The sequence below is a fragment of the Ctenopharyngodon idella genome, chromosome 15, assembly GCF_019924925.1.
Source record: "Ctenopharyngodon idella isolate HZGC_01 chromosome 15, HZGC01, whole genome shotgun sequence".
Classification (NCBI taxonomy): Eukaryota; Metazoa; Chordata; class Actinopteri; order Cypriniformes; family Xenocyprididae; genus Ctenopharyngodon; species Ctenopharyngodon idella.
Window position 1 is genome coordinate 12534606 of NC_067234.1, and position 26944 is coordinate 12561549.

General features: G+C 36.5%; 2 protein-coding genes across 2 annotated transcripts in view; both read right to left on the reverse strand.

The window, feature by feature from the left end:
* Nucleotides 1-5370: 5370 nt before the first annotated feature.
* Nucleotides 5371-16600, reverse strand: LOC127496268 (thymus-specific serine protease). Its single transcript, XM_051864070.1, has 11 exons — nucleotides 16461-16600; nucleotides 16151-16250; nucleotides 14485-14614; nucleotides 14274-14397; nucleotides 13860-13937; nucleotides 12679-12726; nucleotides 12026-12310; nucleotides 8915-9047; nucleotides 6627-6806; nucleotides 6295-6446; nucleotides 5371-6158 (listed from the first exon to the last, which is right to left on the reverse strand). The coding sequence occupies exons 1-11, from the start codon at nucleotides 16587-16589 to the stop codon at nucleotides 6099-6101; spliced, it is 1419 nt and encodes a 472-aa protein (XP_051720030.1). The 5' UTR covers nucleotides 16590-16600; the 3' UTR covers nucleotides 5371-6098.
* Nucleotides 16601-19359: 2759 nt separating this feature from the next.
* The window catches only part of ech1 (enoyl CoA hydratase 1, peroxisomal), a 140548-nt gene continuing 132963 nt past the window's right edge, over nucleotides 19360-26944 (reverse strand). The window contains exons 4-11 of the mRNA XM_051864079.1: nucleotides 26846-26934; nucleotides 26362-26486; nucleotides 26025-26073; nucleotides 24098-24162; nucleotides 23905-23975; nucleotides 23740-23811; nucleotides 22206-22356; nucleotides 19360-19847 (exon numbers count right to left, since the gene is read on the reverse strand). Coding sequence (XP_051720039.1) covers nucleotides 19743-19847; nucleotides 22206-22356; nucleotides 23740-23811; nucleotides 23905-23975; nucleotides 24098-24162; nucleotides 26025-26073; nucleotides 26362-26486; nucleotides 26846-26934 — 727 coding nt within the window. The 3' untranslated portion in view covers nucleotides 19360-19742. The remainder of the gene's footprint in view (nucleotides 19848-22205; nucleotides 22357-23739; nucleotides 23812-23904; nucleotides 23976-24097; nucleotides 24163-26024; nucleotides 26074-26361; nucleotides 26487-26845; nucleotides 26935-26944) is intronic.

Genomic DNA, 26944 nt, shown 5'->3' on the forward strand with positions numbered 1-26944 from the left:
AGTAGATTTAGTCAACTAAAATCTAATGGGCTTAGTTAAATTGTAATGCATTCATTAAGAGTTTCTCTAAAATGTCCAAACCCATTATATACTCCAGGAGAAAACATCTATTAACCTGTTAATATGAATGATATTAAAGTTTGAACATGCAATACAGACACTTATTGATTTAACTGCTGTGACATATTTATTTATAAAATTAAATAAAACCACTTCTCCTAAAGAAGTTTTTCAATGAATGATATATGCATTCTGTATTCTTTCAAGACATCTTTATTTGTATAAATTATATATATATAATTAACCCTTATTAAAGCTATTAAAGAGCAGTGAATGCTTTTCTCTTCATCTTTTGTTGTTTGATTAATATTAAGCGCACAGACAGCAGCAGGTTTATTAGGCTACTGTCACTTTAAGACTGAATGCTGGGATCTAATACACTGATACACATCCGATATTCTCACAACTGTTTACGTTCTTTAACCAACTCTGTTTATGTGAATACTCTTCAAAACTGACATTTTGACATAATTTTTGTGCATATTTGTCCATTCATATGCGAAAGAGAGCTCAGTTCAGTACTCATGCACTGTCTAGCTTTCTGTATACACAGATGCGCGTTTCAGAAAACCGCACCGAATTGACCCTTCGCCGGGAGTTTGATTGACAAGCGATCTAACCAATCATAACACCGAATCCGCCATTTTGTCTGACAAAGCAGTCAGGAGTTAGAAGATTAACCTCTGCGGACTTGAACTTGAAAGATGGTGTGTACTGACGTCTTTCTGCGATTGAGACAACATTCCTTCTCATGTTCATTCATGTTTATTTGATGCTATAAATGAACTAGTAAGAAGAGATGATCGGTTCACGAGCCGCTTGAACTGAGGCGCTACAGCAATCTGTCACGACACATTAAAGAGCCACAAAATGGTATTTATTGTTCGAATTTCTTAAAAAATTACACAATTTAAAAGCTGGGACTTTGTTTAATATCATAAGTATCCTGCTCTGTCTTGTCTGTCGACGTGTTGTCAGTGTCCTCTTTGCTCCGCGATGTATTTTTCACTCTGTGTGGCGTGACAGCACCATGGCTTATCAGACAAAGCAACAGTAACTAAGGGGGGCGGGTCTTTGCGAAGGGTCAATTGAGCTCTCTTTCGCGTTGTCACGTTTTATCAGATCTATCCACGTCTGCTCTTCTCTTTCTCCTAGAATTTTTGAATGTTTTGCAGCAAGTGTATGCCAATGCAGGACATCATTCTGACTGGATCGCTTCCGTTTGGCGGTTTGACACGCGATCCGAATCATGATTCGACACGCTGATTCATTACGCTCCGAATCTTCCTGAAGCAGTGTTTTGAAATCGGCCATCACTAAATAAGTCGTTATTTTGTGTTTTTTGGCGCACCAAAAATATTCTCGTCGCTGTATAATAATAATATTGAACCACTGTACTCACATGAACTGATTTAAATATGTTTTTAGTACCTTTATGGATCTTGAGAGAGGAAATGTCATTGCTCCCTATGTAGGCCTCACGGAGCCATCGGATTTAAACAAAAATATCTTAATTTGTGTTCCGAAGATCAACGAAGGTCTTACGGGTGTAAAACGGCACGAGGGTGAGTAATTAATGACAGAATTTTCAGTTTTGGGTGAACTAACCCTTTAATAAACTTTTTAAACTACAAGGGAAGGATTTGTCGAGCCATTTTCTTTGTTATTGCATCCTACCAAAATGATAAAGCAAGGTCAATCAAATCTTTATTTCAGAAACAGAGCTCTTCCTGACATTGCACATGTCTGCACCACGTATTTGTACAATGTAGCATGGCATCCCTGTTTACACAAGCGTGTGTGCTTTTGTTTCAGACCGCATGTGTGTTTTCAATCAGCATCTGTAGTCATCTGTAAGTGTCGTTGTGCTGTGACCTGGCTAAGATCAGATAAAGTATGCCTTCACCCCTCCCCTCCGCCTGCCGCCCTGCTCCATTTGTTATGGAGTAGCTGTCGGGCCGCTGTGATTGGTTGTTGTGGTAGACAGATAGCCGATAGGCCCTGATTAATAGTTGTGGCTCTGGCACTTGCTCATTGATCAAGGGAACAGGCTAAAGAGAGAGAGAGATCTACGACAGACTCTTAGCTTCTGCTTATCTGGTTGCAGTGATGAGATAAAGCTGGTTTGCAGGCTGATTTAAAAAAAAATGTAATTCATAGTGATATTATTTACAGTATAGTATGGCTTAAATATGTATTTGCATGTGTTTTGCACAAAAGTCTAAACATATTAGACATGTGTAATGCAAACCTGATGTCATGCAAATATAAAAATGATGCAGATATTATTATTGGAAATGAGATACTCTGCTACTCTGAGCAACACACATACGTGCATATACATATATATATGTATATGTATGTATATATATATATATATATATATATATATATATATATATATATATATAAACAAGTTGCTGTTAGATTTGTGAATTAATGTTTTGAATATGGAATTTAGTGACAAATGTATATGGTGTGTATAACATGTACTGCTTCAAATGTACAAATACTTATATAATATATACTTTTAATTGCATAAATATATATATATATATATATATATATATATATAAATATAATATTATATATATGTGGTTGAAAATTATTTATTTATTTATTTATTTATTTTTTGCATTTACAACAGCCTTGTGGTCTTAAATATGAGCAGTTGACAACAGCATCAGTGTCCTGGAGTCTGACAAATGCATTTTTGAAGTACAAATATTACAAATATTTATACTATAAGTTAACATAAATTCATATTATGGAAAATAATTATAAAACAGTTGTTTAAAATAGTTTTAGACGAAGTGAAGCATGTCACACAACAGGATCCTACTGTTATTTGTCATATTTAAGACATGATGAATGATTATGTACAGTATATTGGCAAGTGTATATGTATTCATATGTCTGATTGAAAGGGAAAGAGCCAAATGGAGTGAATAGTGTGTGTGTGTGTGTGCTGAATAAGCTCTCTCGGAGGGGGGGGGTCAGTAGTGGGAGGTCATGACCTGGTCGACCCTGGGGGAGTGGAGATCATCAATCAGCGAGAGGCAGGACCAAACAGCAGGAGCTGAACACACCCCCTGTCCCCTAAACCACCCCCTCACACACACACACACACACACACACACACTGCCGCCAAGCAGATGGCCTTGTAACAACTGGCTCTTGCTCACCTTACACACACTCATACATTCACAGATTGAGCGTGATTGATTTTCTGTTTCTGCCGTTGTTCAGACAGCATTGCACATGCCCCTATTTGTAAATTATTAGCATAGAAATGATTGATTACTCCTGTAATGTGCAGATCATGCAATGGGAGTATATGAGAATACCAGGATAATCTTGTTCTTAACATCATGTATCTCAAAATATTTTTCTTGATCCTGGAATTGCATAATTAAACTTGTAAAATGTACAGTATAGAAAGTTTTGCAAGACTCATCGATTATATAAATTAGATCTGGAGTTACATTTGAAGCAGCTGCACTAAATCATTACTCATGCAATGAATTTTATAAATGTTTTTTCTCTCTCTCTCATTCTGAAAGGTACTGACAGAACAACCTTCATCACATTTTGCCAGCTAAAGACTGTTAATAGAAGTGGGAGTATGTAATGCCAACAGCGCCTCCTATTGTATAAAACAAGCTGGTGTCTTTATCGTGGATGGAGATATCCCATTATGGGTTTATCTAAATTTCAGGAGTTTGAAGAACAGCATGCAAATTTGAGATTTTGGCAAAGCCTCAGAACAGCATGATCATTTCTACCTGTGGAATACACAAGGTGTGAAATTTAAGAGCACAAACACATAAATTATGAATTACACATGCATTTTATTATCATAAAAGCTCTTATTTATCACTGTATACTGAGTATTAACTAGAAGTTAACTTAGATTAGAACTTAAGTTTACTGAAAAAAGTAAAGCATAAGCATATTGATACTATCACACAGTGTATCTCACATTTTTGTTATATACTGCTCACAAATATAAATATAAATATAAATCTATGAATATAGAAAATACTATATACTGTGCAATGTAGTACAGAAATAGTAAGAATATACTCTAAAAAATCTTGGGTTAAAATAATTCAAGTTGGGTTAAATATGGACAAACCCAGCATTTGGGTTGTTTTGACCTAGCGATTGGGTTAAATGTTTGACCCAACTTGCTGGGCAGTTTTATTTAACCCAAATACTGTTTAAAAATGACTATATGGCTGATTTAAAATGAACCCAAAGTATGTTGGAAATCAGACACATAATTAGTAGAGGCAACAATAATAATCAAAAGGTGAACATTTATTAATAAGCAATTTAATACAAGTATATTATTTAATTAATTATTATTTATTAAAATTATTAATAAATGTTCATTTCCAACCTATTTTGAGTTCATTTTAAGTGAGCCATATAGTAATTTTTAAACAATAGTTGGGTTAAATAAAACTGCCCAGCACGTTGGGTCAAACATTTAACCCAACCGCTGGGTCAGAACAACCCAGTCGCTGGGTTTGTCCATTTTTAACCTAACTTGGGTTATTTTTAACCCAGCATTTTTTAGAGTGTAGCACGGTAGCATGCATTTCCATACAGAGTCATTGATTAAAGGTACAGGATGTATTTTCTGTGTTGCAGAACATTACAAGCATGGTACAAACACCTATTATATAAAGTGTCTCACAAAAGCAAAAGTTTAAAGAAAAAAGACTGAAACTGAATTTGCATACTAGCAATACTCTTTCAATATTTGCCATATAGTAATAATGAACCCACTTTAAATTACTATAGGTGTCTTTAACTATATGCACTTACAAAATTCATTTTATTTGCAAGTAATTACATACATGATTAAAAATTTGTCATTTTCGTGAAAGTAGCCTACAGCAATATACCGTGAATTAACAGCACTCAAAGTCGACTCTCTCCGATGCTGTGTTCAAAATTACACCCAGACCCTCATTCACTACATTAGTTTACTAATATAGTCCACTTGAGAGTGAATGAAAATGAATGAGTGAATTCAGACACTGATGAACACCTGCTGTTAACAAGCAGAATCACAGAAGGATAGAGAAAAAACAAAAACAGAAAAAAAGAAACACAAGAACTACAACTGACTTCTGGCCACAGCCTTAGATGAAATCAACTGAAGATAAAAGAAGACATTAAAATCTCTCAAGATCTGATTAAACAACTCCACAAACAGCATTACCAGCTTCACTTGTTACTAATCAGACTGATTTCTGTCATACATCTACAGAAGTTCTTATTGAGAATTAACAGAGGTGTAGATGCTGATGATTTATTGTTTCGTTTTATGTCATCATTATGGTGATCAGTGTTTGCTTTAGTTGGGCTCTTGATCCTTGACTTTTGAACATTACTTTTCTTTGGCTGCTGTAACTGTCTTTAAAATACATTTGTTATGGCAAAAAAAGCTGAAAGAATATGTGATCAGATGACTTTGGCTCTTTATTAATGGTCACAACCATCATCTAATGGCCTGATTCACTGATCTCATTCAGAGTTTATTCTATAATTATATGGGTGATGTTTTATATTTTTGATTATGGTATCCCAGTGTAAGCAAGTGTGAATCTGGAAAGAATTTTGAAGAACAACATGTTTGTAACGATAAGTACAAATCAAATACTTAGTTATATAATGTAAGTGCATAGTAGTAAAAGACCACTGATATAAAGTGGGATTGTAATATTAGTATGCCTGTATGGAATTCTGAATTCAGCTTTAGTAGTATTAATCATGTAATAACTATTCTTAGAGCATATTTTTAGAGTGTAGTGTACATTTTTAGTATTATTACATACATGAAAATAATTTAAACATTTGTTAAACTCCACCAGTCTCTCGACTCCTAATGAATGTTAAGAAGTCTAATGTAGAACAGATTTCAAGATTTCAAGGACTCAGATCTCTCTTTTTCAATTAAAAGATAAAAAGAAACCCAGTTGGCACACTTTGGTCATCATGTGATTATGAAAAAGTCATGCTGATCAAACCATATGGTGCCATGCTGCGCTTTTGAGCCACATGGCCACACGTCTTTCAATCTCCTATGGGGATAACAACATGAAAATTGTGTGAGAAAAAGGGGTATGTCAACTCCCTAATTTTAAAAGTAAAAATAAACTAAAATTATTCATTATTCCACAATCATTTTTTTTGTTACAAACTCCATTACATTGTTACCTTCCTGGCTTGGTGCAGTGCAGGTTTATCCATTGATTTATCTGAGTTCATGTCCATACAGTGGGCGGTGCCGTCGATAAGAATGACTCGGTCATCGTCCACTGTAGTGTCGTTCCAGACCACGCTTAACTCCATCCATGGGTCAATGTTGCCTTGGTCAGAAACAGGTCTTTATGAATCACATCACATAATGTTCAATCACTGCACTCCACACTGTCATTACATGCATATGAATGAACTCAAAAATACAATTTAACATAAGGAAATTATGCTTTATCCAAGGTGAAATTATCTGAAGTATCCACATGAAAGCCAAAGGCACTAATGCTCACCATTGACATAGAGCACTCTTTGTGTTTGGGGCCGGTTCCCTCCATAGTACTGGTTGGTGAAGTCAATGCGGAAAGGCAGACTGTCCTGAGGGATGTCGAAGAGTTGAGAGCAGAGCTCCGTCTGAGACTGAATAGTTACCATACGTGAGAAGGGGCAGAAAGTGTCCTCACATGTCTGATCTGCTCCATAAACCAACACAAAAGGTACAATGTTGGATTATAAATTAAGACTTAAAAGACATCATGAAAACTAAACTTATGAAAGATCACCTTAAATACACTCAAATCAAGTCACCTTTATTTATATAGAGCTTTATACAATACAGATACATTAGCGCTTAGCCAAGTGTTATGCATGTATTAAAGGGATAGTTCACCCAAAAATGAACATTATCCCATAATTTACTCACCCTCAAGCCATCCTAGGTGTAAATGATAGGTCAAACACAATCGGAGTAATATTAAAAAATATTCTGGCTCTTCCAAGCTTTAGAATTGGAGTGAATAGTAACCGATATTTTGAAGCCCAAAAAAGCACATCCATCCATCATAAAAGTAATCCATACGACTCCAGGGGGTTAATAAAGGCCTTCTGAAGTGAAGCGATGAGTTTTTGTAAGAAAAATATCCATATTTATAATTTATAAACTAGAATCACTGGCTTCCGTACGCGAGTTGATTCTGGCGGAAGAGTGAACTTTGATCCGACACATGACATGTTGATGAACGTGGAAGCTCAGAGGATAGAGCAAAACAAAACAAAACACCGGTCATGAATTAAAAGTCTAAAAGAAGAATTTGTAAGGAGAAATGTGGGAGGAGCTTGAGTTTGTCGTCCAGCTCTATTTGTTTGAACCGCGAGAGGCGTCTACTCTCACCTAATGCTGCGTTCCAGACGATGTTGGACCTGGGAATTACCCAAATGAAATGTCCCACTTCAGACCTTAGTGAGTTCCAGTCAATTACACGTCACGTTCACATGTTGACCACATGATGTCGCCATGACACAAGGATGTTTTTGTGTCAAAAACACAAAAACAGCTGACGAAAAGCAAAAATGAAGGTATCATTACATGAACGTAATGTCTAATGTTAAAGTTTGTTTTTACGTATATGCTCATTTAACATAGGACTTGCCGACATCTTGGAAGCGACGTCATATGACGGTCTCACTGAGGTCGGGGTTGATCAATGTGCCCCGAGTTCACATGCCGATTGTCCGACTTTGAGTGGCGTTTCAGAAGTTATTTCCTAGAAGGAAGTGGGAAAAATCCAAGTTCCGAACTGTCTGGAACACAGCATTAGCTTATGCTACTCCAGCATCCTACGTCATACACCGAACTCGACTCTCTCATGAACGCGTGGACGGATGTTACCGGAAGATAGTGATTATAGTCTATAAAGTTATAAATGTAGATATTTTTCTTACAAAAACCCATCGCTTCACTTCAGAAGGCCTTTATTAACCCCCTGGAGTTATATGGATTACTTTTATGATGGATGGAAGTGCTTTTTTTGACTTCAGAATATCAGTTACTATTCACTACCATTGTAAAGCTTGGAAGAGCCAGAATATTTTAAATATAACTCTGATTGTGTTCGACAGAAAGAAGAAAGTCATATACACCTAGGATGGCTTGAGGGTGAGTAAATTATGAGATAATTTTCGTTTTTGAGTGAACTATTCCTTTAATTGTCTCCAACTAAGCAAGCCAGTGTCAAAAGCCCTGGGAAAAACCAGTCTCAGTCAGTGGACCAGTTCTCCTCTGGACAGACGAACCAACACAGTGTGATTTAACACTGATCTTAAAAGTATTTGGCAGCACTCAAAAATGTCATAAACGTCATTGAACTGGATTAACAGATGTCAAACCAGATGTCATAATTTGGGATTATAATAGGATTTAAATTATACAACAATAGATATACTGTTCAAGATAAAGACCAATTGTGATATGTAACATGTCCACACAGTCAGTATGATAAACTACACCAATTGTTACTCTGCTTGTGTGAACTTGAGGGAACTGGCTTCATACTTATTAAAAATCACAAAACATGTAGGCTATATAAGAATCCCCTTGACACCAGTTTGTCACTGCAGTGGAAAGATGAAGTCAGTGCTGAGAAAAAGTTTGTTTGCAGGTGCCATTGATGCTTTGATGTTTTATTATCTAATGCAATGACTTTCAGACACTTTTAAGTGTGACTATACACTATATGTTTGTGTGTGAATGTTTGATTGAGAACCAGAAATCAGAGAGTGATCAAAAAGATCTAGTACTCACAGAAGCCGAACTCAGTGCAGGTCTGGTAGAGCCACTGTCTGTAACTGGATGTAGCTTTAGTGTTACTGAGTTCAAGCACAAGCTTCTCACGAGAGACATCCAGACACGGGACATTCTCTCTGGCACGGTACATCTGAATATACGGCAAAAATACGTTCATGATAAGACCTACACCTGTGCCTCAAAAGTGATGTTGAGATTTATCCACATAATCTCTAATGATGTTATCATTTAAATACTATTTTATTTAGTGAAATGTATTTTATAGTGAGAGGAAACGGTACAACTGTGTACAGTTTTGTTTCAAATGTAAAAGAGATTTAAAAGAATCAGGCAACATTTTTCAGTCAGTGATGCCCTCAGCTGGTTAGAAATGATATTGTGCTTTTCATTTTAGTTGCACAACATGGGCTCTGTGCAAAATTATGTTCTTAAAATAATGTAGTAAGTATTACAGTATTATTGTAATAAAATGTTCATAATGTAATAATTTTCTCAAAACGTAATAAAATCTTGAGCTCATAATGTACAGTAATAACAATTTTTTTTACATAATGAGAAATTTATTACATTACAAACTCTGTCATAAAACACTGTTATATTGTCATAATTGTAACAGCTTTAAAAACATTAAATATATTGTTATTCCCATACAGTACATTTTTAAAAATCTAAACATAAAGCATAAAACATAAAACACTATAGTATTGTATTTAAATTTTGAATTTCTAATCTAAGCAACACAGCAATAATGTTATGAAACTGAAACAAAATTTACTTACCTTATCTGTGGTAATGAATACTGTTATACAAAAACTATACACAAAACTTTAAAATACACCGATCAGGCATAACATTATGACCATCTACCTAATATCTTGTTGGTCCCCTTTTGCTGCCAAAACAGCCCTGACCAGTCGAGGCATGGACTCCACTAGACCCCTGAAGGTGTGCTGTGGTATCTGGCACCAAGATGTTAGCAGCAGTGCCCGGTTGTATAAAGCACCTTAAGTGTAATTTTCCCATAAGATCGCTTTTATGTTTCCCTTAAACTTAAGGGAGTTGCAGAAAATAACCGTTAAGTATTACTTAAGGGTTTCTTTAGGTGAAACGTCATAAACCCTAAGGAATTTCCCTTAAGTATATATTTTTCACTTAAGTAATCCCTTAAAAAACGATAAGTGTTGCATAAAGCCCCTTAACTGTCGTAAGTATAACATAAGGTTCGAAAAACTTCACCTTAAGTGTTACACGGAGTGAGCAGGTTCAATCTATGTCTTCTAACGAGACACGATCGACCGCTTTATATGATAAACAAATTGTAATTTAGGCGTTTATTCACATAAACATTGATGAAATTACATATGTAGCACACATGGTCAACGGAAGCGCAAACGTGCGTTCATCACGCGAAAAAACAAACCTCATTGGTTCTTGCGAGCCCTGACCAGAGTTGATGAGCTTCTGAAACAGCCTTATTCATATGGATGTCTTTCAATGAATGGACATAAATGATGAGAGAATATTAAAAATATCTTTATTTGTTATTTAAATATGAATGAATGTCTTATGGGTTTGGAACGACATGAGGGTGAGTGAATGATGGCAGAAATCTCAATTTTGAGTAAACTGTCAATTTGAGTTTCTCGTCTGGTCTTTCTCTTTCATATTTGGTTTTCTTTTTTGTTTTCCTTATGTTGTTTTCTGTGAAAACATGTCGCGATCGGTATTAACAAATAACGTGTCCATGGCAACAGTAGAATTTTATAATGGCAAAACCTGGGTTGCTGTCGTGAAACACTTAACGGTTTCCCTTACCTAAGAGAATAGTTTAAGGGATTATATGCAACACCCTTAAGTAATTCCCTTAGTTAAGGGGAAATCACGCCTTAAGTGTCATACTTAAGGGAAAAGCTTAAGGTGCTTTTTGCAACCTTTAAGTCCTGTAAGTTGCGAGGTGGAGCCTCCATGGATCAAACTTGTTTGTTCAGCACATCCCACAGATGCTCGATTGAATTGAGATCTGGGGAATCTGGAGGCCAAGTCAACACCTCAAACTCGTTGTTGTGCTCCTCAAACCATTCCTGAACCATTTTTGCTTTGTGGCAGGACACATTATCCTGCTGAAAGAGGCCACAGCCACCAGGGAATACCGTTTCCATGAAAGGGTGTACATGGACTGCAGCAACGCTTAGGTAGTTGGTACGTGTAAAGTAACAGGACCCAAGGTTTCCCTGCAGAACTTTGCCCGAAGCATCACACTGCCTCCGCCGGCTTGCCTACTTCCCATAGTGCATCCTGGTGCCATGTGTTCCCCAGGTAAGCGACGCACATGCACCCGGCCATCCACTTGATGTAAAAGAAAGCGTGATTCATCAGACCAGGCCACCTTCTTCCATTGCTCCGTGGTCCAGTTCTGATGCTCATGTGTCCACTGTTGGTGCTTTCGGCAGTGGACAGGGGTCAATATGGGCACCCTGACTGGTCTGCAGCTATGCAGCCCCATACGCAACAAACTGCGATGCTCTGTGTATTCTGACACCTTTCTATCAGAACCAGCATTAACTCCTTGAGCAATTTGAGCTACAGTAGCTCGTCTGTTGGATCGGACCACACGGGCCAGCCTTCGCTCCCCACGTGCATCAATGAGCCATGACTCTGTCGCCGGTTCACCACTGTTCCTTCCTTTAATAGATACTGTCCACTGCAGGCCGGGAACACCCCACAAGAGCTGCAGTTTTGGAGTTGCTCTGACCCAGTCACCTAGCCATCACAATTTGGTTCTTGTCAAACTCACTCAAATCCTTACGCTTGCCCATTTTTCTTGCTTCTAACACATCAACTTTGAGGACAAAATGTTCACTTGCTGCCTAATATATCCCACCCACTAACAGGTGTCGTGATGAAGAGATAATCAGTGTTATTCACTTCACCTGTCAGTGCTCATAATGTTATGCCTGATCGGTGTACATCTAAATGCTTACATTTAATTTTATTTATTTATCTATCTATCTATTTATATTAAAGTTAGACACAATTTCACTTTTTATTTAAACCAAACCATAACATATTTTTAGGATATTAAATAAAAATGAGATCAAGAATTGTTACCGCCGCTAGTTTGACCAGACGATCATACGCCTCCTCCTTCTGCCCAAAGGCCTCACTCTTATTGGTCATGATGTCACACAACTCTGCGATGCTGAATGCAACCCCCTCCTCATTGTATTGGACGGTTCCCATGAAGATATCAGCCAAACTCTGCAACAGCTCCATCTTGTCCTCTGGTTTCAAAGGGGTCTCACAACAGCCGAAGTCTTTTCCCACCTCTGTCTCATTCCCCATAAGCAGAGCTGCTTCAACTGCTGCAAACACCCCCTTCACTTCTGCTAGACACTGAGGACACACACACACGTTTGTTTTTGTGAATTGTGGGGACATTCCATAGGCGTAATGGTTTTTATACTGTACAAACCGTATTTTCTATCGCCCTCCACTACACCTACCCAACACAGGAAACTGTGCACATTTTTACTTTCTCAAAAAAAAAAAACTCATTCTGTATGATTTATAAGCCTTTTGAAAAATGGGGACATGGGGTAATGTCCTCATAAGTCACGCTCTCCTTGTATTATCTATGTCATACCCATGTCATTATACAAATTTGTATCCAAATATGTCACAAAAACGCACGCACACACACACACACACACAGAAATACACAGAGAAACTCAAAGTAACCCTAAATGTGAAAAAACGCTTACCTTTTTAGAGCCACCCACTGCCTCATTCATAAGACTATAAGCAACCACCTGCAAAATAATTAAAGAGTTTTTAATGCCAAACCACACAAGTTATGCAATAACTACTGAAAGTCTTGTGCTCTAGCTCAGAGTTTCCTAAACTGGGGTTTGTAAACTCCATCTATGTACTGTATATGCAGTGAGTTTAACATTTGGGAGTCACACTTGTGTTGTTCGCAGTCAAAAGTGACCAAACACTTGAAATGCAACTTTTTTTCTCTGTAAAATCAATGTAATATATTTTTGTTTAATAATATTTTTTTTTTTTTTTTGAGAGAGAGAATATTATGGTACTAATTAATATTTATGCAATATTTTTTTCCATTGAAAATAATAGTTTTTATATTTTTCTATTATTATTTTTCAATTAAATTAGTATTTCATGTTAAAATAGAGACAAGGCCTTCAGAATCCAGTATTTAAAGGCAGATTAGTGCCATCTGGTGGAAATAAAAAAAGAAAAACACATGTAATGCCATGGTGTAGCCACTAGATGTCTATATATAGCTCTACATAAAGAGGCTTGTGAATTTTCTAGACATAATCGCTTACTTTTATTAGGTTGTGGATTTGAATATATATTTAGACATTTTCAAAGACTTTTTGTCAAGGTTTAGAAATCTTTAGTTTGAAATGTTCATTTGATGAGTCAGTTTTTGCATTATACTGGTCAACAGCCAGAGTGCTTCTGAAATAAATGTAGTCAAACTTTACTAATTCTGGGTCACTGAGAACGAAAATGATGCTCAAAATTGTTGATTGGTTGTAGTTTTCAAGATATGCTATTGGTCTTACGGGTTTGGAACGACATGAGGGTGAGTAATTAATGACAGAATTTTCATTTTTGGGTGAACTAACCCTTAAACTGTATTTTCCCTTTCAAAGTGATTCCAATCATATTTCAAGCAATTCAAAACCATCATGATGAACAGTGCGCTTCTGAAGTATCTCAGCAAGGAAATAATCCATTATTTATCGGCTTAGAGATATCAGACAAATCGGGTCAATAACGATAACATTACAAATAAATATATATCGGCCGATACTGATATGGTAGCCAATATACTGTGCATCCCTACTACTACTACTACTACTACTAATAATAATAATAATAATAATAGGTACAAGAATGAAACACTCACCCTATTATAAGAACTAAAATCCAGTTGAGCTTGAACAGGGGCGGAGGATGCCACCGCTCCATAGATGAGATGAGGAAACTAGAAGAAAAAGACATTTTGAATGGAATGTTTCACTGAATGGAAAAAAGCAGCTTAGGAAATTTCTACAGTGTTACAAAAAACAAAAGAAAATTATGGCATAATTCGGTAACACTTTAAAACAAGGTTCCATTTGTTAATATTTACTCAACATAAACATTGAAACATACTTCTAAAGGATTTATTAATCTAAGTTAATGTTAATTTAATTTAATAAACATTTACTATTACAATCAAAAATTTTTTTTAAAGACGCCTAATATAAAGTGGGATCAACACTTTTTTTAGTGAATTCTTGAACTAAACAACACAACACAGATTTGTTTGGAGACAAACCTTTCCTCTTAGCCAAGCAGAGAGAGCTCCAGCGTAGGAACCTCCAAAGCTGATCCAGGTGTTCCTCTGGGAGAGGCCGAAACGCCGGCTGATGTAATGATGGAACGCAGCCAAGTCGGCCAAACTAGGACAGGACGGAAATGAAACAACAATTAAAATAAAAGTCATGGTGATCATCATTGTGATCTGTGAAAAGCTCTGTCATCATTACGCTTGCTGGCTGGAGAGATCTCTCAGTTTCTCTGTCTCTAGCCCATCGGGGTTGATGCTCTTCCCGTAGAAGCGGTGCTCCAGCGACACCAGCAGCGCTCCATGTCTCTCTGCCATGTCCACATGGTGGCCTAACAGATGGAGTGTGGTCAAATGTAAAAGCCACCAATGTTTTATTTTCCATTTCTGTATTAGTATTCTCAAAATTAAAGCTGCAGTCCGTAAGTTTTGCTTCTTTGTCGCCATCTCTGTTTGAAACCTGCAATTGCAGTTATTTGCGGAATTATCATCTTTGCGTGAGTTGTGCATCGGCACGGCTCCTCAGCGTGGATGAATCTAATGTTTGCTGTCACTCATCGCAACGGTGTGGATACTGTACTTCAGAATCACAGATTCTACGTCTTGAAGTATGACCAAAATAAGAATTTTCACTGGAAAAAGTCATCTGAACAAGTAACATGTCTGCCACTTTTGTTCTGAAAAAAGCATTATAATAAATCGCGTTGCCAATGATGATTAAATCTAACGATCGCTTAGCTCGGATCACGTCAAACCGTACAAATTATTATTATTGTTATACTTTGTTCTCAAATTGTTAATGTTAACAACATCAGCATTGTGTGACTATGTGTATTTAGTGTGTTTTAGCGTTACCTGTAGATTTCAATTTCTGTAACCACTCCACAGTCTGAAGTCTTTTGCTTTTGACTACAGGTGAATCTCCAGTTGTCACTGATGATTGTCATTTGGACCTTTCTGGATTACAATCCGCCATCAAAATGATAAGTTTAATTATTGCAGCTGCTGTGAGAAAAGGCTATAAATGATCCGCCATCCTCACATGCCATATAGCCTACTAGCTGGGACTCAAACACTCAAACTCTCAAACAGACGTGACGTGATGACGCAAAGACGAACTGCTGCATGCTCGAATTTCCAGCGGAAACCCACCAGTACCGATTTTATTATAAAACATTAATACAAGCTTACTGTTGTGAATCAGGCTAAGTTAAGAAGATATTTTTGAAAACTGGCTGGTTATGTACTTGCTCACAAATTGATTTGGGATAGTTTTCAACCAAAAAAGTTACAGACTGCAGCTTTAAAGAATCAATTCTTTGTTCCTGTTCTCCACTGCACTTGCCCGGCTAGTCGATACAGGCCTGGAAGTGGGCTACACACAACCTTTGCTTCATGAGCACACAGTTCTGAAAATATCTTTTTGATGTTCTTTATTTGTAAGCCATTACTTTGGATAAAGGTGTCTGCTAAATGAATAAATGTAAATGCATAGGCTATTTTTGAGGCAACCAGTAAATGCCACGTTACTGATGATTCTATATTGGAAGTCTTTGCAGCAGACAGCTGTTAACAGCCCTCCAAAAAATTATAAAAAAAATGCTGTGTAGTACACAGCATGATGCTTTTCCTAACTTGTATTGAACCTGCAACATTCCTAAGAGCTCCGAGGATGCCATCATGCATTATAAAAAATAACACTCGCATTTGGTGCCACCCAGTGGACATTTTACCTGGAAGCAGCAGTGAGATGCAGGAGGAGGTGGTGGATATTTTGGCTTTAGCAAAATGTATGTACTCATGTTTTTCTCAGGAGATCAGGTCGAATGTAATAATATGACTTGAAGAAGAAAAAAAATGGTGCTGACCGAACAACAAACTGAATTTTGAGAGGGGTCCCTCTCCTCCTATGTAGAGAAAGACTGGTCCATCTGAACTCTGCCAGTAAACGTCATTCACAAAGAATTTCTGTGCAGAACAAATATTAATGAATGATGATAACAAAATAGTTGGCATGATATGATTAAAACAACATTTTATAATAATTCAATTATTTATTTATTTCACATAATTATTTTAAATATATGAATTAAAGTGACAGATTTCTTGTTCTTGTGTCACCCTGATGATTTCACATTCAGAGCAGGATGAGTGTAAGCTGGTGTCTGTAATTTGTACCTGTGGGAAGGTTTTGTTGTTTTTCTTGTTGAAGTGGTTCAGGGGTTGGTGAATTGTGCCTTTTTTGGGAATGGCAGTGGAAGTGAGTTTTATTCTGGCCTGATGGATTTTATGCATATGGTCCTTCATTTGCCATAGAATTTGACCTAAAAAATATAATGAATATATATATATTAAATATTGAAAACACTGATACCATACAAACCATCCAATTTGTGGTAAGATTAAAAACTTAATACTTTCATTCATTGATGCATTAAATTGATCAAAAATGATAAAAATCTTTTGTGAATATATTTTTTGAATCCTTATGAACATATTTACAATTTAATAAATGCTTCAATAAATTATGTACCAAATGCAAATAAATGCTGTTCATTGAACTTTCTATACATCAAAGATTATGAAAAAGGTGTAGGCCTATAACAGTTTCCACAGAAATACATAGCAGCACAACTGTTTTCAACATTGATAATAATCATAAATGTTTCTCAAATCATGATATTAGAATGATTTCTGAAGGATCATGTGACACTGAAGACTGGAGTAATGATGCTGAAAATTCAGCTTTGATCACAGGAATACATTACATTTTACAATATATTCAAATAGAAAACAGTTCTTTTAATAATATTAAACAATAATATTTCACAATTTTACTGTTTTTATAGTATTGTTGATGAAATAAATGCAGCCTTCATGATCATAAGAGACTTTTTTCAAAAACATAAAAAGTGTTTAATGTTTCAAAACTTTTGACTGGTTCTGTCTATGAAAAAATAAGCATATGAGTGTTTGGTAATGTAATAGTTTAGTAGGGTGGGGTAAGCATAAAACATATGCTTCAGTTAGGAAGCATTTAGAAACACTAAAAAGAAACAGTGTTTGCATTTTTTATACAGGATTCAATTATATAGAACATACCATTTAGTTATATAGTATTTAATTCATTTAGTATTTACGTTCTGTTTGATGCATGGGTTATTCTCAGGAAACATGCCTGAAAAAACATTGATTGATTAATCATGAAAAAAACACGATTTTGGTTCATTCACACTGCCAGTGATTTTCTGAAATCTGTGCGTGCGTTCATATCCCGTAAAGACACGTGACATTTATGTGATGTGTAATATCTCCACGGCGTCTTAAGTTTGCTTATGATCTGTGATTTCTTTCTCGAGAAACCATGCCTGTGCATTTTTTCTTCTGATTCGATCATAATCTAGTGCATTGCGTACCGTTCCATAAAGCCCTGGCTGTACTTTTACACATACACTAGCGCACAGTCGAACGCAAAACCTCGGAAAGTATACTTCATTTGACTCGTACGAGTACACAGGCATTCGACGCATGCACAGTTTTGATCAATCTCTCGTCGTGAGTTACAGCCCATATAAACACCTTTGTATTCTTTCATGTTACAGTTAAATGAGTTACTTTCTAACCTCTTCACACAATCTCTCGTCTAAGTAGGCCTCCATAGAGTACCTCAGAGATGACGTGTTTTTGTAGGCAAAACGCGGAAGCGAGTTAGCATTGTAGGACTTCCGGTTCCATCGCCCCGAAGTGGGTTTCTTGAATGGGTTTTTTGCTAAATCGCCTGAAATAAGGTCTGTGGTTAACAAAGCCTCTAAATATTTTCACGTTTTGATCTATGACAAAAACACAACAGTTATAACCCGCTTGTGATTTTTTAAACCTTTATTGTGTCTTAAAAATGGCGGTTGCTAACAAATTGCTAAAAGGGACTACTTCCTTTGGTGGGGACTTTAGACGTCATCATGACAAACGGGACATTTGAACAGCATTTCTCATGAAAAAGTGGATAAGTATTCATACACAGCGCAGATCATAATCAGCGAGCATGTTTTTAAATAAAGTTGTTTTCTAAATAAAGTTTGAGGAAGCTTGGTGGCGGTGACGTTGATCCGTGACCATGGTGTGCTGTAGTCCGTTTATAGCCTACTGTTAGCTTTATATATTTGACAACTTTATTTAGGCTTCAAAATCTATAAATGTTCTGTTAACTTGTAAAGATTATCTTGATAGACAAAACGTGTAAGTTTCATAACCCTTTGTTAAACACAGAGCTTATTTTTTGCAATTGTCCAAAAGTCTATGGGAAAAATGCATTGGCTTTTGATCGAGGGAACCCGTGCGCCGCTAACTTCCGGGTTGGCCTACAAAAACACGTTATCCCTGAGGTACTCTATTGTCGCTGTAGCTTGCATGTGTTCCGCTCTGTTCTGATTATGCAGTTTTTCTTTGACTACCTTGTGAATCGACATCCCCAGAGCATGAGTGCCACCTTGTGGATAAACTAATTACTGCAAAAAAAAACCTTAAATGCGCATGTTATACAAGTACGCGCGGTTACAAAAATCCGGCGGTGCGCATACAGTACACACATACTCTACTGATGACGAAATGGTAACCTGGCTATCAATAGATATATTACTTTCACAACTTCATGTTATTTTTAATTGGGTTAAACAATAGTGTTTTGTAGAAGTTTCAGTGCAGAATCAGTCTTACCGGAGCAAACCAGGTGGAAGAGCAGAACCACAGTAACCCAACTCATCGCAGACATCATTGTACCTGATTATCATACAGACATCAGTGTCAAAGAACCCTCTGCTTTGGTTGTGGACGATGGTTTCCAGTGTATACAAGACTGGAGCAGACTTTTTATACCCAACCGGAGAGTCAGTAATCCGATATGGTGCACAGTTTTGAGAACACCTTCACAAAACTATATAACGAACACCTGAAACCTGGACGCGGAGGAAACCACATGATATCCACGCTGCGATGATGTTCATATTACAAAACCAAACTAGTTTCTCTTCACTTCACTTCACTTAGTCCATATTGACATTTACTATGACCCTTACACTCATTTTAGTATTATTTTTTTTTATTGAGATGCAAAAATATTATCACAATTGATACACATTCTAACATCATATCAGTTAATGCAGAAAACTGGCAAATAATAGAGGTACAAATAGCCAAACCATGAATCATAAAGTACCTGTACATATTTAGTTTTTATTGTGCATTCAGCACTGAGCGTTTAGCATTTTTTGGTTAATTATCTGACATCTGTGAGCCAGAATTTAAGGCACCCATAGAAAATATTAAATCAGACTTTCTTTTTAATTAACCAGTCCTAGAAAGACAACACCAAACCAAAAGAGTTCTTGAAATACGTAATCGCAAGATATGCTTTAGCTAAGAGAGCAGATCAAATCTAACTCAGCAGGTCTTGTGAGAGTCTTCTCAGAGCTTGGAGAAAATAATTTCTTTGAGGTTTTTCTTCTCCATCGCTGCCTGCGCTGACTTCATTAAATCTTGGGTCTGAAGCATGCTCATATTCCAGGTGTTCTACACAAACAAAAAGCAGGAAACACAAGAACAGTTTTTCAGTTTAATCAATGGATGACAAATGTTGCTACTAGAGATGCACCGATAATAAATTTCTCCACCGTTCCCAATATCTGTTTATTCAGAGTGATATCTGCCAATACCAATAGTTTGGGGGTTCTGCCTTTTATACCTTCTTTTAAATTAATGATAATTTCATTATAATTAATAATTAATCATTATATTTTGAAAGAAATGCAAATAAAAACTTTATTCTTTCCATTTCATCAACTTGTTTCAGAGTAACTGGTATCAGTTATAAACAAACACATTACTCAAATTAATATTAACACATTAACTAAATTCTGAAGATTAAATTAATATTTCTTAACTTTCTGAATGTTATTAATTCATATAATTACAATTCATATTGAAAATCAAACTGGTTTCTTAGCATTTTCTTTACACAAAGCACAAATTCAGTGCATTTTCCTGCCCTCTTTTGATTGACAGGATATATCGGCTCTGACTATTGGCTGTTTTTAAACTATCAGCCGATAGTTGATAGTTTAGCCGATACCGATTATTGACTGATATATCGGTGTATCTCTAATTGATACTGTTTACCATAAGACACACTGATGAGCTTGATGGCTCAAAAACTGAATCCTACATGCTTTTACATCATTCAAGTATAAATAAGAATAATCCACCTTTTTCCTAACGATCCTACTGCGTTTTAGATTATGGATCTTTTTAAAATGTTTTTAAAAGAAGTCTCTTCTGCTCACCAAGGCTTCATTTATTTGATTCAAAATACAGCAAAAACAGTAATATTGTGAAATATAATTACAATTTAAAATAACTATTTTCTATTTGAATATATAGTAAAATGTAATGTATTCCTGTGATCAAAGCTGAATTTTCAGCATCATTACTCCAGTCTTCAGTGTCACATGATCCTTCAGAAATCATTCTAATATGCTGATTTGATGCTCAAGAAACATTTATTATTATCTAACTAAATCTTACTAGTCCTTTAATGGTTGTCCTATTTAAAGTGTCACTGAACATGAAAAAAAATTGCATTAAAAAAAAAGGATTAATAGTTTGTCTTGCTATATTCTTAATGCAAAAATGCATTCATACTCAAGAGTATGAAAAAAAAATGCCAAAATGCATAAAGAAAAACATTATTGAGCAAATAAACTTGAAAAGAAGTCCTTATTCCTAGTGAAAAGTCTGCATTATTTTCACAAGTAATTTCAGGTCTGGCTGCTGCTCAAGTTTTATACTTTTTAAACTCCATTGCACCTTTTTAATACTTTTTATAGTGCCTATTTATACTCAGGTTCGCTTTATAGGTTTCATCATTATTATTATTATTATTAATTATTACCTCTACCTTTTAATGTGGTTATAATCAATCCAAAATCTTTTTTTTTTTTTTTGTTCAATCACAATCTTGTGAATCCTATTATATATATATATAATATAATAATAACCAACGTTGTAAACACGATAAATAAGAGATTCTCCGTGAGCTCAATTAAGTGAGGACAACTCTGTAACGAGAGCGCTCTCTGCTTGCTTAAGAATGAAAGTTTTGTTTTTCCTGCTGCTAAGAGGACCACTGGCCACTTACATACTGCAAAGTTTCAGGAGTGTCAACCACATTAAATGATGCAGAAATAAGGTTATTTCTCAAGCATTTGATAGCGTGCGTGAACACAGGTGCTCGACACATAAGCACTAGAAAGATTCTTATCCAATCTCTGTACTTTTTCGCTCCAAAAGTAACAATAAAAATGTCTTTGTACTCATTTAAATTAGAGTTGCTGGTATCTTTAATTCCCTCCCACGAGCGCTCGTCAACACGGGTGGCTGTTGTGTTTGTTGTTCCGTCTTCTCCGTTTCTTTTCAGACTGTGAAACGACGGCCCGTTTCGGTGTTGACACCTTGTGGACAAACTAAATTAGTGCAAAAACTATTCAAAGAGCCTTCGCGTTTTTCACGTGCGTAAATGATTGTGTATCGCGAGATTTTTCACACACGCTCACGACATTTATACCACATGATAGAACTCCTCATTCTGAGCAACTTTGCCTCTGGGACCGCCGCTGTCCACTGAACTGTTCGTTAAATACTGAAGATTACTTCAAAAAAACAACTTGAAAAACAACTAGATCTATGATCTAAGTGGTTACATGCTTGCTAAATAAAACATAATAACTTTTTATGCATGTGCTTAAAGGCCTTAAAATGCTTGAACCCCGATATTTGCTGCTCGCAGCTATATTTATTATAATACTTGTCACTTTGTCATTTTATATACACTTGTATGTCTGGATATTTGACTGATGTGAGTTGTGATCTCACAATGTAGTTCAGGGCGTCTGGAACACTGTGGTCTCTGGAGTAAATGAGGTTGACTTTGGTTCCCTGCACTGCGACAGGACTTTTGCTGGCAATCTCTCCTGCCATCTCCAATGCTCCGGCCATCATAGTCTCTTTATCTGGGAACACACGACTGTGGGAAACAAGAGAGAACAAAAGCACACGTCTACTAAAATGTTCAAACTATATTCCACAGAAAGTGTTAGTTTTTTCATATACACTCACTGGCCACTTTATTACGTACACCTTGCTAGTACTGGATTGGACCTGCTTTTGCCTTCAGAACTGCCTTTATTCTTCATGGCATAGATTCAACAAGGTGCTGGAAATATTCCTCAGATATTTTGGTGCATATTGACATGAGAGCATCACACAGTTGCTGCAAATTTCTTGGCTGCACATCCATGATGCTAATCTCCCATTCCAGCCCATCCCAAAGCTACTCTATTGGATTGAGATCTGGTTACTGTGGAGGCCATTTGAGTATAGTAAACTCATTGTCATGTTCAATAAACCAGTTTGAGATGATTTGAGCTTTGTGATATGGTGCATTATCCTGCTGTAAGAAGCTATCAGAAGATGGTACACTGTGGTCATAAAGGGATGGACATGTTCAATACTCAGGCTGTGGCGTTTAAACAATGCTCAATTGGTACTAAGGGGCCCAAAGTGTGTAAAGAAAATATCCCCCACATTATTACACCACAGCATCCTGAACCGTTGATACAAGGCAGGACAGATCCATGCTTTCATGTTATTTACGCCAAATTCTGACCCTATCATCTGAATGTCGTAGAAGAAATTGAGACTCTTCAGACCAGGAAACATTTTTCCAGTTTTCTATTGTCCAGTTTTGGTGTTTCGTGTGAGTTGTAGCCTCAGTTTGCTGTTCCGGTGTGTCTTCTGCTGCTGTAGCTCATCTGCTTCAAGGTTCGACTTGTTGTATGTTCAGAGATGCTCTTCTGCAGACCTCGGCTGTAATGAGTGCTTATTTGAGTTACTGTCGCCTTTCTATCAGCTGAACCAGTCTGGCCATTCTCCTCTGACCTCTGGCATCAACAAGGCGTTTTCGCCCACAGAACTGCCGCACACTGGATATTTTCTCTTTTTCAGACCATGCTCTGTAAATCCTAGAGATGGTTGTGCTTGAAAATCCCAGTAGATCAGCAGTTTCTGAAATACTCAGTCCAGACCATCTGGCACCAACAACCATGCCACGTTCAAAATCACTTAAATCACCTTTCTTCCCCATTCTGATGCTCAGTTTGAACTTCAGCAGATCATCTTGACCATGTCTATATGCCTAAATGCACTGAGTCGAGGTCATGTGATTGGCTGATTAGATGTTTGCGTTAACGAGCAGTTGTACAGGTGTACCTAATAACGTGGCCGATGAGTGTAATTGAGTTCACTCTTTCCACATGTGAAGAGGATAGCCAATCATAACAGATGTCTTAAATCTACAGTAGGAAAGTTTTTGCTTATTGCTTATTTACTTATTGCTTAAATATCTCACCTGACCAATCCACAGCTCTTGGCTTCATCAGCGTACAGCTTCCTTGCAGTGAAAGCCAACTCGTTTACTAGACTGAATGATAGTGGGAGCAAACTTTACTATCAATTGCAGAAAAACAGGGCACTGCTACTGGATCTATAACATGCTTTAAAATTAAACAAGTACCTTCGACTTCCAATCACTCTGGGGAGACGTTGCAAAGTCCCAACATCAGCTGCCAAGCCAATGTCAACCTCCTGAACAGGAAAGGGTGATCAATTCAGGCATTCAAATTTAAATCTCTGCAAATCTAAGTTTATTCTAAAATGGCATTAAATGGTCAGTTAAAATCACAACAACAATCTAAGAATGCCCACACCTTGACCTGAAACCAGGCATCCTGTGTACACAGTCGAATATCACATGCTGTGATTAAGTCAACTCCTGTAAAGAAGACACAATGGAATGATAACATTTATATATGGTTACAAAGAATAGTATTTCTATCTATCTGGTGAAGCAACAAACTTCTAGTAGAGAAAATAACTTTAATAGTACAAAGTTGAGGAGGCCTATCATGAATGAATGAATTATATGAATTACTTGTGTCTGTATCATTACATCATAGCACCTCCTATTTTTGAGGTCATTTGTCCAAAAGGCCCACCAAAGTTTGGCTTGGTAGGACATTCTTGTGTAATAACTGCTCAATGCTTATTGGTCATTGTTGGTCATATTTTTTTTGCATATGTAACAGTCCTCTTAAACAATGATGGTGCCTTAAACAAAGACATTGCATGCTAAATTTCAAGTCAAACAAATCAATAATTCCAGAGTTAAAGCCATTTAATGTTTGTCATAATTATAGCAAGCTATAATAACTATAATAATAAATATAGCTGTGAGCAGCAACTATCGGGGTTCAAGAGCTGTAAGGCCTTTAAGCACATGCGTAAAAAGGTATAATGTTTTAATTAGCAAACCTGTAACCATCTCAATCATAGATGGAAAAGACCATTTAAAGCCAATATATGCAATTTACCATAGGAAATACTTATAACAGTTATCGAGGTTGAGCCAAACAAAAATCTAGGATTAGTTTGGCAAAGTTGGTTTTTGGTTTTTGAAATAATCTCCAATATTTAACGAACAATTTGATGGACAGCGGCGGTCCTAGAGGCAAAGTTACTCAGAATGAGGACGTGTGAAAAATCGTGCGATACACATCCCTTTACGCATGTGAAAAACACGAAGGCACCCTCCGGTGGCCGATATCTTTCAAATTTCTTACAGGCCTCTATGGCTGTGAGTCAAACAGGCCCAGCGAGTTTCGTTCCGATCGGGCTCTGTTAACCTTCTGATAGCTGCTCAAACTTCATTGGTTGATGGCAGACATGTTTTTTTGAGATACGTCAATGTCCTCATAGACAGTCCAGCACCTCGGACAAAGACATTGCATGCCAATTTTCAAGTCAATCAGACTAACGGTGAAGTTGTTATAGTCATTTTTGTGTTTTTTTGCTGTTATGATGCCACTAAGTGGCCAGTCGCCACGTCCTTTTTCACACAACCACAGAATGAGCTCTTACATAGGTGTGCTGAGTTTGGTGAAAATATATCATTCCGTTCATGAGTTACAGCCATTTTATTAAAAGTGGCTCTGCCCACTTCTAACATTTTTGTGGCCCTTAGTGATTTGAAATTTCAACTTTTTTTTTGATAATTATTGACAATCAGACTCTGGAGAATCTTGCTGCACTGGTTTGGTTCTGCACTGATTTGGTTTCCGCCAAAAACCTAGGACTAGTTCGCAAAAGTAGTTTTTCAAAAACCCCAAAATACCCAAAAAATTTCAACAGAAAGACAAGAAAATCTGAGGCATGCATTTTGAGCCAAGGGTTCCAACGATATAAGACACTTGAGCCTAGGCCTAATTGTTTAGTTGTTGGTTAAGCCATTTCATACTTTTCACCGCTGACGTTGACGTTGTGGATGGTGAGAGTATTACCAGTCCTCAAAGTTTCAAGTCTCTACGACTTACAATTTGGTCTGCCCGATCACTTTTAGGGGAGAATGCTGATCCTTGGAAATTTTAACAATTACAATAGGGTTTCAATTACAATAGGGTTGAACCCCTGATAAAAAAAAAAAAAAAGATACAATAGGGTACAAATACTGATCGCTTCAAAATCAAATAATACTAAAGAAGAAAATCTGAACGATATATCTGTTCTATAATGAACCTGTTCTATAAACACAATAAAGTATAAAATGTTGTCTAAACTTCTTAACAGAGGGAAACTAACCTCCACCTATACATGCTCCATGAACGGCCACAATCACTGGTTTTGGACACTGTACAAAGAAACACAAGAGACATGATTAAACATATCATTTGTGCATTGAGATAAAGTCTATTTGCCATTGAATGTTATAGCCAAATATTAATGTTCATCTAAAAATACTGCAATCCTCTAACCATCTTCAAGTCATGCCTTTTCGCCATAGTTCTCAAATATGCATAAAGAAGGAATCTTCATTTTTGTATGAACTTTTGAGTATAATTCCCATATTACTTATATCCCATATATGGTATTCAATACATATATTTCCATATACACTATATGGACATAAAATAGTAACCTTTTCAATAACAGAGAAGGTCTCTTGGTATTTAGCTATAATGCGGCGCACGTTCCATGAGATCCTGGCTGTGTCGTCTCCTTCAGGCTGTAGAATATCACTGGCCATGCCCATGAGGTCAATACCTGTACACAGATTATTACTACTCAGTTAATGAGGAAATATTCATATATGGCATATAAAACATAAATACGCATTTATAAGTGTTAAACATTTCAGAAAATTAAAAATCTATCTATTGTTACTTGCTGAATTAGATCCCCACTATCAGTCCATGTTGCCAAAATGAAGTGTTCATTTCATTTACTAGTTGTCGAAATGTTGAGATAAAATATAATTTGTACAAATTTGAAAATGTATTTTCATGTAAACACCAATCAACAAATCGCAAACAAAACTGAAATAAAATGAAAAGACTAGCAACTGGTCAAATTTGGTAAGGTGTTTCAAGATAGTGTGTCAAGATAGTGTTTGATATCTTTACCGGAAGTGAAAAGCTTTCCAGCGCCTGAGAAAACCACGACACGACACTCTGAGTCTTCAGCTATCTGATTGAAGCAGTCAACCATTTCACTGCAGGTAA

What these genes read in the sequence shown, in the direction of transcription:
- LOC127496268 (XM_051864070.1), bottom strand. Translation starts at nt 16,589, where the DNA reads ATGAAGGACCATATGCATAAAATCCATCAGGCCAGAATAAAACTCACT. An exon ending in GATCTCTCCAGCCAGCAAGC is followed by an intron (nt 14,398 to 14,484) that starts GTAATGATGACA and finishes GTCCTGTCCTAG; the next exon opens with TTTGGCCGACTTGGCTGCGT. An exon ending in CTGCTTGGCTAAGAGGAAAG is followed by an intron (nt 13,938 to 14,273) that starts GTTTGTCTCCAA and finishes TTTTTCTTCTAG; the next exon opens with TTTCCTCATCTCATCTATGG.